Source organism: Mirounga angustirostris, unplaced genomic scaffold (assembly GCF_029215605.1).
Source record: "Mirounga angustirostris isolate CCGP_5_RB_7025 unplaced genomic scaffold, mMirAng1.0.hap1 SCAF_7, whole genome shotgun sequence".
In the NCBI taxonomy this organism is placed as follows: Eukaryota; Metazoa; Chordata; class Mammalia; order Carnivora; family Phocidae; genus Mirounga; species Mirounga angustirostris.
This window is the reverse complement of record NW_026991715.1, coordinates 142735051-142751164: the sequence shown is the minus strand read 5'-3', so window position 1 is coordinate 142751164 and position 16114 is coordinate 142735051. Positions and strand designations below refer to the sequence as shown.

The 16114-nt window shown below is 43.9% G+C and overlaps 1 protein-coding gene across 15 annotated transcripts in view; it reads left to right on the top strand.

Annotated features, from left to right (window-relative positions):
• TRIO (trio Rho guanine nucleotide exchange factor) overlaps positions 1 to 16114 on the top strand; it is a 341653-nt gene that overhangs the window by 213532 nt on the left and 112007 nt on the right. For all 15 annotated transcript variants that reach the window (XR_010413353.1, XR_010413354.1, XM_045863432.3 and 12 more), the window contains exons 17-21: positions 737 to 928; positions 1408 to 1557; positions 5087 to 5201; positions 8893 to 9008; positions 12659 to 12781. Coding sequence is in view for 13 of the 15 variants with exons in the window: in XM_045863432.3 (XP_045719388.1) it covers positions 737 to 928; positions 1408 to 1557; positions 5087 to 5201; positions 8893 to 9008; positions 12659 to 12781 (696 nt within the window). In the remaining 2 variants the exon portion in view is untranslated. The remainder of the gene's footprint in view (positions 1 to 736; positions 929 to 1407; positions 1558 to 5086; positions 5202 to 8892; positions 9009 to 12658; positions 12782 to 16114) is intronic.

Here is a 16114-nt window from a genome sequence, read left to right as displayed (position 1 = left end):
AAAATCTGTGTCCACAGAAACGCATGTACTCCACCTAACTGCTGTGCTGTCTGGTGTTCTGAGTCTTCATTGGGAGAACCTGACCTGTCAGCCCCTCATGGGATCTTCTATTCTAGTGAACATACACGAGCAGGAATTCTACTGGATTTCTGGTGTTAGTTTGATATTTTAATATGGCATGAGCCTCCAGAGAATACACTTGGCTCATTCCTAGCTTTGAGTTATGTTTCTCTCTCTCTCTCTTTTTTAAAGTCAATAGTTCTTGAAAACTTTTTACTCAAGTCTAAAGTTTAAGGTAAAAATGAAAAAGGCATTCACGGTGGCCACCTTTTTTCTCCATGTGTCCATGTGCGTCTAGCTGCTATTACAAGGAGGACCAATAGGAAGAATAAACTTGGAACATTTCAACAGCTTTTTTAGAATATTGGCTATTAATTTTCCCTGCTATTTCTCAAGCTGAGAACCCCACAAGTGGGACCCATTCTGGAATGTCTTAATGCATTTCATCCTTCATTAGGTAATTTAAGCATAAGCACGGTTGTTGCTAGGCATGAAAACTTTTTTTATCTTACTGCACGGTCTGCTGTGTTTGTAGGAGTGTCCTGATGAGTATTAGGGGAAGTTGTTTCTATAAAAGCAGGTGGAGCAGCACTGCGGCAGCCTTCCCAGTGCCTTCCCAGTAAACATGTGACCGCCCAGTCAGATAAGTCTCCCCTTCTCCTTTCTGTCTCCTTAGAAGACACATCAGAGCGCCCTGCAGGTGCAGCAGAAGGCAGAAGCCATGCTGCAGGCCAATCACTACGACATGGACATGATCCGGGACTGCGCCGAGAAGGTGGCCTCTCACTGGCAGCAGCTCATGCTCAAGATGGAAGACCGCCTCAAGCTCGTGAATGCATCTGTCGCCTTCTACAAAACCTCAGAGCAGGTGAGGAGGCAGGTTCGATGCCTTGGGCTCCTGCCCAGCCTTTTATGTTGAGCTCAGTGTTATTGGACAACTCCGTCATTAATCCTCAGTAATTACTGAGCCAGTCACTTCAACCCAGGCAGAGAAAAGCATTCTAGAAGTAGAAGGGTTGTTGCTTACCTTAGGACTCAAAGAGTAATAGGTTGGAAAGGAGCTGAGAGGACCTCCGTTCTCCTCTCATTTAAATGGATAGCCTGAAACGCACCAGAGAGAGACCAGAAATTCCGTTTTTATTTGGTTCTTGTTCTGAAAGGCCTGCCTATTTTGACCCCTGCATTTGTCCTCACGTAAGACGGAGCCCATGGTTCCTTCCGATGGTCTTGGTCCCGAGGCCAACACCTTTATCCCCAGAGCCTGACCTACCACACTTGCCGGAGATGTCGCTCTGTGCTGTCAGTCGCCGACCGGCCCCTCTTAGCCTGCGACTCTTCTGCTCACAGGTCTGCAGTGTCCTCGAGAGCTTGGAGCAGGAGTACAAGAGAGAAGAGGACTGGTGTGGAGGAGCCGACAAGCTGGGCCCCAACTCAGAGACGGACCACGTCACCCCAATGATCAGCAAGCACTTGGAGCAAAAGGAAGCATTCCTGAAGGTAAGGAGCCAGCCGTTTGGGGTGCTGGTGCCTCCCTGAACTGGGGACACAAATGCAAGAGGGTTCACCTGAAGATGGCAGGGTGCAGACTGTCCCATCAGAGAACCCCAGATGTTCCCAGGCACCAGGCGTGCAGGGTCCGGGGCGGTGCGGGGGGGGGGGGGGGGGCCTCCCCACACCTGCAGCTCTCCCTTTGTGTGACATTGCATCCGCGCTGGGCTAGTTGGTCAGAGAAAGTCTTAAAATCTTCCATTTGTGATTTACACTCCCTAGTTTTCCCAAAGAGCTGGAAACCTGTGTGAATAAAGCATGGGTGGAAGTCAGAGCACCAGATGATTCTGAGCAGAGAGAGAGATTGATTTGGTGAGACAGAAATGCCGATAGCTTGAAATAATCTTCCTTTGGAAATTCAGCCTTTTTAGGAATACTGAACCCAGTGCAGAGTAGACACAAAGCAGGAACACCTCTTGGAGTTTATAGGATTAGTTACTAATACTCACTCAGGAAGTGTTTCCTGCAAAAGAGACTTAATCCCATTTAGGCCCGGCTCGAAGTTTGAACTCTGAGAAGCTTTAAATGAGGAATTTCTCTAGCCGCCTTTGTCTCGTGTGTGTGTGTGTGTGTGTGTGTGTGTGTTCATACCTAAATCACCCAAATGTAAAAAAGTGCTCAAAACATTTGGCAACATTTCCATGTTTCTGTGATGCATTCTTTCACTCTTGAAGAATCTTCTGAGGCTCTGCCTGTTGCCACTCAGACCTGTTAAAAATAGGTGTGGTGTGTGCTTTTCATTGTCACTTTATTGAGTTTTGTTTTGGCATTCTGACCCCTCTGACCCCATTCCCTGTTATATTTAATAATTTCTGTTTCCATTCTGAAGGTGATGTCTGACAGTTACTGTTTAGTCTGGGAGAACAGATTGTAACTCTTTGAAAATTCTATCTGGTCATTTATTTTGAGCTTCCATCACATGACTTTCTTTGTAGCAGATCAGGGTGGGAAAACAGCGGTGACTCCCTCAGCCTCCAGTTGAACCATTTCAAACGGAACTTGAAAGCCCTGGGCTTACGTGTCCTTGCTTATTACAATTATGAAATGCCCACCACTGTGAGGACGTTTCCATTGGGATCCTCATAATTTGCCTCTCTTTCTCTGCAATCCATTTAGAATAAACAGTTGAATACTACTTAGTGTAAATAAGACAGATACTTAGATAAAATTATAAAACAAAATACTCACTGGCCTGTTCAGATTCCTTCACTCAGCTGGGTTCAGTAGTGTCTGTGTATTGGATAGCTTTAAACTTTTCATAATGGAAGTTTAAAGATACGTACAGAAATAGAACAGGTAACAAACTCCTATGTACTTCTCACCCAGCATCAGTAGTTATCGGCACATGGGCATATGCCCACTTTCCCTGGGCTACTTTAAATTCTAGATATTACATCATTTTATTTGTAAATACTTCAGTATGTATTTAAACATTAAATTCTGCCTTTCTAAAACATAACCCACAACACCATTATCGGATCCTGAAAATTAACAGTATCTCTTATTTTATACAAAATCCAACAGTGTTCAAATTTCTCTGACCCGTATTGTCTTATATATGGTTTTAATCAGAATTCAAACAAGGTCCGCACATTGACTTTATTGATATGTCTCTTAAATCTCTCTCTCTCTTTTTAAAGATTTTATTTATTTGACAGAGATATAGAGAGGGAACACAAGCAGGGGCAGAGGGAGAGGGAGAAGCAGGCTTCCCACGGAGTAGGGAGCCCGAAGTGGGACTCGATCCCAGGACCCTGGGATCATGACCTGAGCAGAAGGCAGACGCTTAATGACTGAGCCACGCAGGAGCCCCTCCAAATCTCTTTTAATCGAAACACCACTCTCCTTTTATTACTATTTATTAGCTGAAGAAGTAAGTTATACTGTGGGATTTTTCTCACTCTGGATTTCCATAATTGCATCCTGTGGAGTCATTTTTTACCATCCTGGATTCTCTAAGTGTGTTATGTTGAGAGCCTCACTTGGATTCAGGCTTGAGTGTGAGTGTGTGCGTGGGCACTCTGCGTACCTGGCATTCCATCAGGAGTCACATAAGGTCTGCTTCTCTTTGTGTCTGTGTGATAGGAGGGTTTACCATTGCTTCAAACGTGGTAAGTCCATTTAATCCATTATGTGCTTCTCTGTCTGCCTTTTATCTAATGGGTTGATTACCCTGTGGTGATAATGCTTCATTAGGAGTTGCAAAATGGTGAGATTCTATCATTCCTTCTGCCTTGATTAGCTAGAATTATTCCCTCCTTAGCTATTTGGTTACTCTCAAATAGAGTTTGTCCAGAAAAGGCAGGCTAAGTGCTTGTTTGCTTATCATTTTCAGAATAATGAGCTGTTGCCCTAGCAACATCTGCATAGGATTAGTTTTTGTTCTATCTTCATGGATTTTAAGATATTTGGTGTGTTTTGATCAATTGTAGTCATTTATCTTTTTATATTCAACTTGTCCCATTCGTGGGAGCTCCTTTCAGGCAGGTTGGCTCTGACGTCCTCCTGACATAACCCCAGTTGTCTGCGGCCACTTCCTCACTGTTTGGAGTGCAGCCAATTTTAGGATAATCTGTGGAGACTCATGATACATTCTTCTCTTAATTAAAAAGTGTCCTAGCTCCATGTACTGCAAAGGCCTGGAAATAGTGACCAACCAGTAATAATGAGCTCCCTGTGTCTTGTCCAGATTGTGGTCTAAATACCATGTATCAGAAGGCGGAAACAGAGCTTCTAGAAGAAAGAGTAATTCCAGAGCTGAGACAGGAAATGGATAAGATATTCCCAACTCACATATAATTAAGTGTATTTTCCCTCTTTTTTTTTAATACATTAATGAAATTACTTACTTGGTTTATAAACGTGGAATCCATCAGTCATCTATTACCACAATAACACCACAAAACAAACCACCCCAAGACTGATGGCTCAAACCAGGGGTTGGCAGTCTAAGCCCCCGAGAGCTAAATCCATTCACTCTTCACTCCTCTCCATGTTGCCCGTGGTGGCTTTCCTCCACAGTGGTTGGGTTCAGTACTTGCAACCGGGAGGTAGACAATACAGGACTGTATTGTCTGCCCTTTCCAGAAATCCGGGCACAGCTTAGCTGGGTGCTCTCACTCAAGGTTTCTCCCAAAGCTGCAGCTAGGTTGTTGGCTGGGGGCCCGGAAGGAGAAGGGCCCCACCTCCTCTCTGTGCAGGCCAGCGGCCTCTCTCAGTCCCTTGCCCTGTGCACCTCTCCGTGGGGCGGCACTCAACACGGCAGCTGACTTCCTCAGAGCAAGAGGTCCAAGACAGATTTTTTTTTTTAATTGAAATAGGATGTAACCTATGTATTCTCCAAACCACAGGTTGGCCCGACGAATGTTTTAGTTAAAGATGTGTGTTAGAGCTATATGATGTTGTCATCCATACGTACTCAAAATACATGTTTGTCGAAGTCCCATTAACAACACCTTGCCCTCCATGATTCTCTTAGGCTTGCACACTTGCTAGAAGGAATGCAGATGTCTTCCTGAAGTACCTGCATAGGAACAGTGTGAACATGCCTGGAATGGTGACCCATATCAAAGCCCCTGAACAACAAGTGAAAAGTGAGTACAGCTACGAGTCATTTTACTGGCAAGCAGTACAAGGAGTTGGGCAGGATGTGTTCTAAAATCCTGAGACCCAAGGCTTCATTTTAAATATACATTTCATATTATTAAAGTTCTTGCCAGTTATCTTTCTTTAATAATAAAATATGAAGCAAATGATGCAGATTGATACTTTGTTGACTAAAGTTGAAGAGTATAAGCAGGGAGAAAATGCAGCATGATATTTATTAGTATGGACTATTTTGTTCAAGCAAGTGAAAATACTGTAAATTGGGGGAAAAGGAAAACCAGAATTTATCTAGAGTCAAAATATTTTTAAAAGTTCAAATTAAGAAATTATACACCAAAATCATTGCTGAAAGGTATTATAGATTTGTATACTAAAGCATTAATAAAATCAAATTGCCAAATATCATACATTCTGGTATCATTTGAGAGTAAAAATCTGTAAAGCCATGGGTTTTTATGTATGCATATATATAATGTTAAGTGCATGGAAACTCGTCTGGGAAAATTTGATACTAAACTGTTAATAGGATTGGTATGGATAGAAGTGAGGAGGACTGATGGTTTTTACTCTAGAATTCTGATTGAATACTTTACAATGGAAATAATCTCAGAAAATGATTAAGAGTTTGAAATAGTCTTGACATTGAAGCACCTGCTATCCTCACCATGAGCTTCAGGGGCCGGCAGTAAACAGATGAGGAACCTGGGGCCCCACACAGCCTGCGCTCTCAGAGTTGGGTCTCATAGGGGAAAAGTTGCCATAATCCATTAACAAATGATTCGTCTCACTGTTTAAAGCCGTATGATTGGCAGAAACGTTGTATATTATACTCCCTGTTCATCTGGATTCACCTGTCAGAGGTGTCACAGAAAAATGATCTGTCGCACTGGTAGAGTCCTCCACGCTCCGCAGAGGAAATTTCGTATTTGTTACTTGGTGGACTGCCCTCTTGGGGAAATGAGTGACTAACACAGCCATTTCTCAGCAGGAGCAAGTCTTCATTGCCAGCAAGTTCCTTGCATTGGTCATCGGTTTATTTGGCTCATTTCATGTAAAAATCATTGCCTTTCTCTCATCCTTCAGTATTGCCTTTGGTTGTTGGTCGTACTCTGCTTTCTCTGATCAAAGATGTTATGATCCTTCCTGGGTTGTACCACGTGTGTGCGTGCGTGAGAGGAGAGGGTGCTCTACATGCACACGCACTAGGTAGTCACGGCGCCCTTGCTGCCGTGTATCATCATTCTGGGTGCTACGGACAGTTAAAAACAGAATGTCCTGTTTCTCTCATTGGGTACTTGGGGACGAAAGATTTATGTGTGGGACAGTGCGGCAAATCCACGTACGGGTGAGGGTGCCAGAAGAGACAGCATCCCAGGACCCCAGACAGTCCTTCAGGTACATGAGGAAGCCCCAGCTGGTTTCCCGTCCCAGTCTGGGCGGGGGCGGTCAACGCTCTGCTTGGCCGCTTCCTTGCCCCAAGTCAGTCGGGCCCCAGGCAGGGACTGTAGAAAGAAGAGCCTGGAAAAGACCCGTTGGCTCATGTTAATTTTCACATGTGATTACTTTCATTTAAGTTTTTGACTGTCTTCAAATTTCAAAGTCTTAATTTGTGTCACTAATTAGTTTACTTTTTCAGGAGAGATAATGGAGCATGACCACTGAACTGCCACATAAATCCTGCTCACAGGTTCATGTTTCTCAGCCCACCCGGACCTTGGGAAATATTTGTGGATAATTTAATATTTTTAAGGTTTCCCAATATTAATGAAGCTATAATCTAGATACCATTTATTTGATTTGCAGTTTGTCTCTAGAATCTTCTTCCAAAGTTTCTTGTATATTTTATAAACTTCGAGTAAAACAGACTTACTGTAAAAAAAATTAAGTGTACAAATGTATATAAATTTCCTATTTCATTTGCCAGTGGTCACCACCATTAAGACTTTTTTGTGGGTATGTCTATGAATATGAACATAAATATATAGAGAAAAACACACATGGATTCCACTCCTCTCACCATCCCGCATTTTTATTTTTTTACCAAAATGGGACTGTTTTTTGCTGCAATTTTCTTCTTTCACTTAATAATGCATCTTAGTCCTTTTTTGGGGCACCTGGATGGCTCAATCAGTTAAGCATCTGACTCTTGATCTCAGCTCAGGTCTTGATCTCAGGGTCGTGAGTTCAAGCCCCAGGTTGGGCTCCAGGCCTGGGTGTCGAGCCTACTCAAAATAATAATAATAATAATAATAATAATAATAATAATAATAATAGTATATCTTAGTCCTTTTTCTATATCACAATTTAAAGATCTGCTCTATCATTTTTAATGTCCAGGATAATGATTTCGTAGTTGACTTAACCTGTCTCCCAGTTGGGCTCAGATGTCACTGCCAGTTTTTCCAAACAGTGCCTTAGTGTTTGTGCACCTGAGTACATGTGGCTTGTGTAATAAGCACCGTACATCTGAAAGATGAATTGCTGGTTCAAAGGTATGCACATTTGCGATGACGTCACCTGTCACCACCTGTCGCCAGAGCGCCCGCTGCAAGAGTGGTGCTGTCTCCCTTCAGTAATACGGGGTCACCCCTGCATGTTCCTCTCCCCCAATCTTGCCAGCACTGAACAGCACCAGGGCTTGCCAGGAAAAGGGTGCAAGATGGTCTCATTGTCTGAGTGAGGTTAAACATGTTTCTGTGTATTTAGTGGCCATATTTTAGAAATTATGAACTTCATGTTTATATGCTTTGCTCAGGACACTGGGGTGGCTCAGTCAGTTAAGCGTCTGCCTTCAGCTCAGGTCATGATCTCAGGGTCCTGGGATCAAGCCCCACATCGGGCTCCCTGCTCAGCAGGGAGTCTGCTTCTCCCTCTGCCCCTCCCCCCAGCACTCTCTCTCTCTCTCTCTCTCTCTCTCTCTCTCTCAAATAAATAAAATCTTTATATGCTTTGCTCATTTTTCTAATGGACCGTTCATCTTTCCCTGTTGACAAGCAAGTACATGGGGTCCGTGTCTTGTATTTTCCCAATAATTTTAACTAGCTTTTTATTGGTGCTGTACTGTTATGGTGGATTTTGTTTGGTTATGACATTTACAGTGTTATGTAATCAGGGTTTTTGGCCTTTCTGGCTCCATGCTTCTCTACTTCATGTCCCTGCTTCTCCTAATGGCTTATGTTTTTGTTTTTGTCTTTGTTAAAAAAAAAAAAAAAAAAAAAAAGGAAGAAGAAGAAAGAAAAAACAAAACTGTGTTTTCTTCTAGTACTCCACCATTATGACATAGATCCTTTATACTAAATTCTTTCTACAGGAAGGTTTTAATGTTGTTGAACAAATTATTTAATACTGAAGCTTTTCCAGCCATTGTCAGATTGCCCCAGCAGGGGATGCAATAGCTTATCCCACTCATCCAGCTAACCAAAGATATTGGAGGCCAGTCTTCAGTTTCCAGTGACCTCAATCGTAAGACAACAAATTGGGGTAAGAGCAGAAGGAGAGGTCTGAGGTCTGGTGGACACGCTCACTGAGAACATTGGGTGAGCAAGCCGTGTGGCTTGTAATTTAATACTGTCTTGCATTGACATTTGCATTAAGTCTTTAAAGAACGTTGAATGGGATTTTGCAAGTGTTTTCACTGGTTGCAAGCCGCGACATATGTCTTTGTCTTTATTCTCTTAGATATCTTGAATGAACTCTTCCAGCGGGAGAACAGGGTATTGCATTACTGGACCATGAGAAAGAGACGGCTAGACCAGTGCCAGCAGTATGTGGTCTTTGAACGAAGTGCCAAGCAGGTCAGTCATTACACCGGGCTCCCCCGTGCTCTCCACCCTCTATTTAGACTTCCCGCCTCCGCTGGGAAGCTCTTGACCTGTCAGCCACTTTGAAAACCACTTTCAAATGATTGAGAGAGTCATGCCTTTTAAATAAACTTGTCATGGAAAGAAAACCCACACCCCGTAGAAGTGGGTTTGGGCCCTCAGCAAGCATGTCACACAGCCCGCCTCTGCTGCCGTTGGCTCATAGTTAGGACCACCAGGGACAAGTCCTCCTTATGACAATGATCCAAAAATCATTGTGGAATCTAGGTTCTGTACTTGTATAAATACAAGTGGGTGGGTGTTTTGTTTTTTTTTATTTTGCTATAATTATATTTTCAAGGTAAAATTTTGTTCTTCAGATAACTTGAGCTAAAGTTAGGTAAGAAGTGTGATAGAATTTCTAAGAATTCAGTAGAGTAAAAAAGTGTTCATGTAGTTGACTAATGCAGAGACATCAAGAGGATATGTTTAGGGGGCATCAGGCTGGCTCACTTAGTAGAGCATGGGACTCCTGATCTCAGGGTCATGAGTTCAAGCCCCATGTTGGGCATGGAGCCTACATAAAAAAATAAATAAAAAGGTATGTTTAGAGTTTCCATCTTCTGAAGTCATTTTGGGATAAGTGCTTCCGCCGGTATGGTTAGTCATGGAAGATCGTTGTAGCGTAAAGTGTGTCTGACCCCTAACTTGAACTAAGATTCCTGTCACTTCTCTTTGGCTTTAACGGTAGCATAGGAATCTGTAAGCTGTTGGTCCAGAATGTGGAGAGTCTGGAGGGCACGGAGGACAGAAGGCTCATTCTCAGAACGCCTGTGTGAGCCAGCTCGTGTCCTGCATGTCAGGGGGCTTAGAGTCCCTTTGGTGCTGTGGGTCGCTGGTGACCACATCAGACTTGGACGGTCTTCTGACTTCACCTGTGCCTGCCACAGAGTAGGCATTCAGTTAAATCTTTTAGCTTAAAGATTAAATCTTCCTCAGCACAGTTTCCCACTTAGGGAGAATATTTTCTTTTGATTTGGTCAATGTTGGTTTCGAGTGGGCAGCGAGGTGCTCAGAATGGCTCGGTTCCCTCGAGGTTTGTAAGCTGGAGTTCCTGGTCCATAGATCTGGCACGCAGACTCAACCCTTCCCTCATCTTGGCTGATGTTACCAGAGGTAGTTATATTCCCAACAGAAGTGGCAAGCAGTGTTTTTAGTGTTTAAATTACATTTTATTTAATGATAGTTCAACCATATTTCAGACTCATGGGGCCTGATTTTGTTTCTAATTAGAGATTGTCTTATAATCTCTTCTCATATGTCTTTATTGTTTCTCTGTTGAAAGACAAGCAGTCATTCAGCTACAGAGAACACAATTGTAAATAATCATTTTAATGGAGAAAAACAATGGAATGTGTTGTTGCTTTTTCCTAAAGTCAGCTCATGTGCCAAAAATGAAATCAGGAAGTGTAGGCCATTGCAGCCCATTGGGTTCTATGCTGTGCTCACGGTCCCGTAGTGAAGTTGCTTGTTTGTAACCCCAGTCCTGGAGGCTCCTCCTGATGCACAGGCCTCAGGACGGCACCCTGAGCTTAACTGGCTGGAACGCGGAGCAGTGATTACCGCCCCGGCTCTGTGGGCGAGTCCTGGCCCTCGGGCTTCCTGGGCGCCTCCGGCCTCCTTGGCACTCTTCCCAGGCTCTCCACTGCTGAACACTGGCATCCCCTCAGGCTTAGTCTGGGGCTAGCTCTAGTTTCTTTCCTATCTTCTTACCTCCTCTGCTGGTACCTTGTCATGAAGGTAGCCCTGACCTCTACTTCGGGTCTGCAGACTCAGAAATCCCAGCTGCCTCCTTGGTGTCTCTACTTTGGCCTCACTGAGAGCAGAACTGGACTCGTGAAGCCCTGTCCCCCCTCCTCATCTTATGTGGGTGACCCCCAGGCCCCCTCATCTTATGGGTTGTGTTCCCCAGGCTCCATCGTCCTATGTGGGTGTCCCCCAGGACCCCCTTCTCTTACAGGGTGTGTCCCCCACACCCTCTCACCTTACAGGGTGTATACCTCCTGCTTCCTTTCTTTCCCCAGTTTCCCACTTTCATTCCCTCGTGAGTCCCATAGGTGTAGACCCCCCACACAGGTCAGATCTGCCCTCCCCCTTCACAGTCAGAGCCATCATGCTATAGAAACCCCAGCTGTGTCCTGCCTAAATCTTTGAGCCAGTTTGCTGACCAGTGTTACTTCTTCCATTCACTGTGTACTGAAATTCCTTTTCTACACGGCAGCCTGTTAGTTTTCACAGAAAAGTCCAAACTGGGCCTGTGAGCTCCTGGGCCCTCCTGCCCTCCCCATCTTCTCTCCAGCCTCACCTTCAGCCTCCATAGCGGGCCAGCTCACCAGCCTGGGGCCATGGTGCATGCCCCTCTACCTACTGAGCTTCTCCCCATTCTTCTGAGCCTGTTGCTTCCCAGCCAGCCTGTCCTAGTTTAGACACCACTTCTGCTGACCTCCCGTTCTAAGCATGGTACCCCTGCTCTCATTTGTCTTTGTGCATCTTTGTCCATCTCCCTCCTCCTGCCCACTCTACAGGGGCAGGGCCGAAGCTTCGCTCATTCTCCAGTGCCCCCCAGGTAGCACCTGACTCCACAGTAGGCCTTCAAGAGACAGCGTGCTGTAAATGTGGAAAAACCTGGGACCTTTGGAGTGAATTGACAAACATCGCTTTCAACCTTGATTCAGCAGCAGTGTTAACATTGTTCCAGGGGCGGGATAGCCATGCTCAGGCATAACAGCCGTAATTCCCGTGCAGTCAGCTGTCCGGGTCATGGTTTCCTTCTAAAATGCTGTAAATGCTGTGATGTATCTAATAAACACAGTGACATTTCTACTCTAAGACTAGCAAAGTACAGTGGCTGACTCAGAGATTACAAGTGGCAAATATAAAAGCTTCTACATTTTTATGTTTCTTTCCCCCAGTGTTGTGTTTTTAGATGCATATGTAAGTCTGATTTCACTTCAGTTATATGGAAATAGAAGTAGTGAAACAACTTTTATCTAAGGGCATGAGATAGCACACGCGTTAGAACTGGGTCATTGCAGTCTGACCCTCGCTGGCCCCCTTCCCTTCTCCTCAGGTGCGCTCACCTCTCTCCTGCAGCCACAGGGCTTAAGGCATGTCTTCTCCTAGCAGCTCCCCAGTGGCACGTTTGTGCATCATGGGATAGGACCCCCCAAAGAGCAAGTGTGGTGGATCCCACCTGGTACTCACTGAAGGCAGGAAAAGGAAGAAAGGCCTAAACATTTAGAAGTGTGAGGGTCTCAAATCATCCCTTCTTCCACATCTTCTCAGTATCCTTGTTGAAAGGGTCTTAGTTGTAGTTTCTTCTACTGCGAGTGCATGTCACCGCTATAGGAACTGTTTAATCATTGCAATATAAGTGAGGTGGTTACAGCTTTCTAGAATGTCAGGTTTTTCCTTTTCCTTTTGGAATTATGATACTTGTTTCAGAAGCTCATCTGTCCCGGAAGAGGTACTTGTAGATGTGTACCAGCCTGGGCTTGTGACTGCACATCTGCGTGGGCGACGCAGGGAGTGGGCCTCCTTTACCAGGGCTCAGGCATGAGCATCTCCATTCCTTCCCTCCCCAGGCTCTAGAATGGATCCATGACAACGGGGAGTTCTACCTTTCCACACATACCTCCACGGGCTCAAGCATACAGCACACCCAAGAGCTACTGAAAGAGCACGAGGAGTTTCAGATCACCGCAAAGGTAGGTTCAGATTGGTCGCCTATACACCCGGCAGGGTTTTCCAGAATAACCTAGAACAGGATACTTCATGTACATAAGATAGTTCTCAAAAAAAAAAAAAAATCCCTTAAACACCTTATCCAAAATTGGAGAAACAGAGGGACCCCAGTGGCTCGTTGTATGTTAATGTAGGTGACGCTTCTTTCTGCCTTTCACGCTTCCCCTCAGCTGTCCCTCCCTTTATGTGGTGTTTCCTTTGGGTCCTCTGATTTCAGCAGATACCTTTATGTTTTCTCTTTTGTCCTTTTCATTATTCTTTTTCTTTGTTTTTTTATTCCCCCAAGGTCTTTTCTGAGTACTTGCTATTTTTAGGAAACACTGGTGTTACCGACTTGGCTTGGGTGTGTTCTGAGGACGCTTCTTTGCCTGGTCTCTGGTGGGTGACGCTTGCTACCGTAGCCCTGTCCACACGCGCCCCATCCGGTCAGGAACCTGTCTGGGCTGCGGGGGGCAGAGTTCACCTCTGCGCACTCTCCTGCCGGCTCTTCATAGGCTTATGCAGGTGGAGACATCTTCACTTTCCTTCTGAAAAGCGAAGTAGAATTAAAGACGTGGCGTATGTAATATATGGGCATAAATATGAATTTTTAAGCAAATCTGTAAGACTCCACACATTGCCACGAATGTTTTCCCAGTTAAAGTGTATACCCACAGAGGCTCATTCTTTTACCTCAAAACAATTTTGAGATTTTTAGAGTTCCCTTCTCAAGCTGTGCTATTTTTGTTTTAGTTTTTCAAAGTTTTATTTTCAGACGTGCCTATGTTTTGGGTGATAGATTTGAGGTTTTTTTTTTTAAACTGGAAATTCAAATTTACTAGTAGAAATAAATGATCGAGCTGGATAGTATTTTTCGTTAAAAAGAAGTATTCCCACAAAGTAAAAAAAAAATTGATTTCCTCGTGTGGCCCTTAAGGTGGCTTTGAAAACCGTCAGTGGGAAATTTTTAAATCCTCTAGAGTGGCAACAGCTACTTTGTATTATGTTTATTTGTACTTTATGTTTTCTGTAACTGTTTCTGACCCCTCCTGCTATTCTGCACTGCCCTCTACTCCTGCCCGCCCGCAAGATGTAGCTTATTTCCTTCCCCTCACCCTCGGGGTGCTGGGCTCTGGAAACCCCTGGTCTTTGCTCTGGAAGAGCACACAGTCCAGTGTGGCTGCCGACAGACTGACCCCTGTAGGGCTCGGCGTGAGCTGGCACTGGCAGGGGCACCGTGAGCATTGGGGGGCGGGGGGTGTCAGACAATCAGGCAATGACAGCCGCACCCAGAGGGGCCATGAGCATCCACAGGAGGGCACCCACCCACTCATCTGAGGAGAGCTGACCTGCCTGCCTCTGCAGGTAAGCAGCGTGTCTTTTGCTTCCTAGATACAGCACCCCTTTGGCTACATAATTCTTGTTTTTTGTTAATAGTTGGATAATAAATTACAGTTGTGTGCATTATATGATCTATCTTTGTTTCTTTGAATAGCCTTTGATTATGGGGGTATTAAGAAAATGCCTAAGATACCACTCAGAGGTAGATTTAAGATTTGTTCCTTTTCTCGAACTTACATCTCCATTAATGCTGCCCTCCGCAGGTCAGTATGCACAGCCAAACAGCCCGGTCACTGCACAACCCCAGGGGGCGCCATGCACACAGAATGTGATGTGCATGTCACCATCTACAGTGCACTAGCGTGACCGTTGTGTTCCACCAGTGGGGTGTATACAAAAGGATTTTTTATTCCTGAATTTTCCTTCTCAAATTTGGGGTGTGGTTATTAAAGAATGAGCAGGAATGGGCATATTTTTGCCCTTGCGTTTTGTAAAAATAAGCAAATGAAATCACAGGTAATATCTGACCTTGCTGTTTCCCAGATACACAGAGCTCTTTCTTTCACTGAATACATTGAGTCAGTTTTGCCAAGAGGAACTGGTAGATTTTGAAAAGAACACCTCTCACTTTCTTTCTTAGCGTTTTTTCCCTTTGGTTTCCGGCTGCCTTTGTTTTAATCCGATAGCAACTGCTCTGGTGTTTGGAGATGTTGCTTGCCTTCTGTCCCCCATCACAGTTTCCTCTAAGAACCATTTTTTTTTTGTTATGTAGAGAATCTTTTGCTTTGACATAACAGTCTTCCAGTTCAGTTGTTACAGCGTTACTACTGTAACATATTTAGTGTAAGAGAAATAAAGCCTTTTGGTTACTATCTGACCTATGACTCAACTGCATTCCTTTGCAACTCTTAATGTAATAATTTCTTAAAGTGCTTTGCAGGCATTGCCTGCATCCAGGTCATGAGTGTTTACTTAAAAGCCAATTTCTGTCCTTATTCGAGACTTAGTGACTTAAACTATTTAGGAGAGAGACCTAAAGATGAACAAATTTAAACAACGTCCCAGGTGATTTTTATTTATGTAAGCACACTGGAGCCAGAAATCCACTGCCTGAGACCTGCAGAACTCTGCCTTCCCCTTCCCGCACACCTCCTGATCACCCGTGTCCCCAGTGCCAAATGCCTTAATCTGACAGAAATGGTCTAAGACCATTGAATGTGCATCCTTCCTGGGTTTCCATTTACTTAAGAACATGGTGAGTAAAGATCCTTTGAGCATGTGGACTCAGAAATTCAGTTTGCTTTTATTTTTCTACAAGCCCCTGATTGTACCGACTGATGACGTTCAAGTTATAACAGTTGTATTCTTTTAAAATAAAAATCTACTTATGTAACAGTCTCTAGGAATAATAATAATGATGATGGAAACCTGTATAATACTTCATTTTAAAAGATGTAGAAAGTTTTTTCCATAGTGTTGAGTAGCCTTCTGGAGAAAAATTGAGTTGTATTCATATCCCACCTTGATACCAAGGTAACTGTCAGAAAAAAGGCTCAAGTTCAGCAATGAAAACCTGACCGACTAGAAGAAATAACAGGACACAAAACCAAAGCCCATAAAAGAATGATAAAAATGACATACACAAAAAAATGTGAAAATTTCTAAAGGGCAGTCCACTGTAACTAAAAGACAAAAAGCAGAGAAGATAAATACGCAGTTCATATCACAAAGGGCTGATTTCTCAGTCGCAAAGAGCTTTTATAAATCAATAAGACAAAACAAAGTGGACAAAAGATATTAAAGAGGGCTCACAGGAAAAGAATTACAAATGGCCTTTAAATATATGAAATTATCAAATTTACCTAAAATAAAATTATACATCAGAACTGCAGTGTGTTCTGTTTTCACAAACCAAGAGATTGGCAAAGATCAAAAAGCTTGCAGCTGTGTCTTAGGAGGTGGGGAACGGAGGTGAC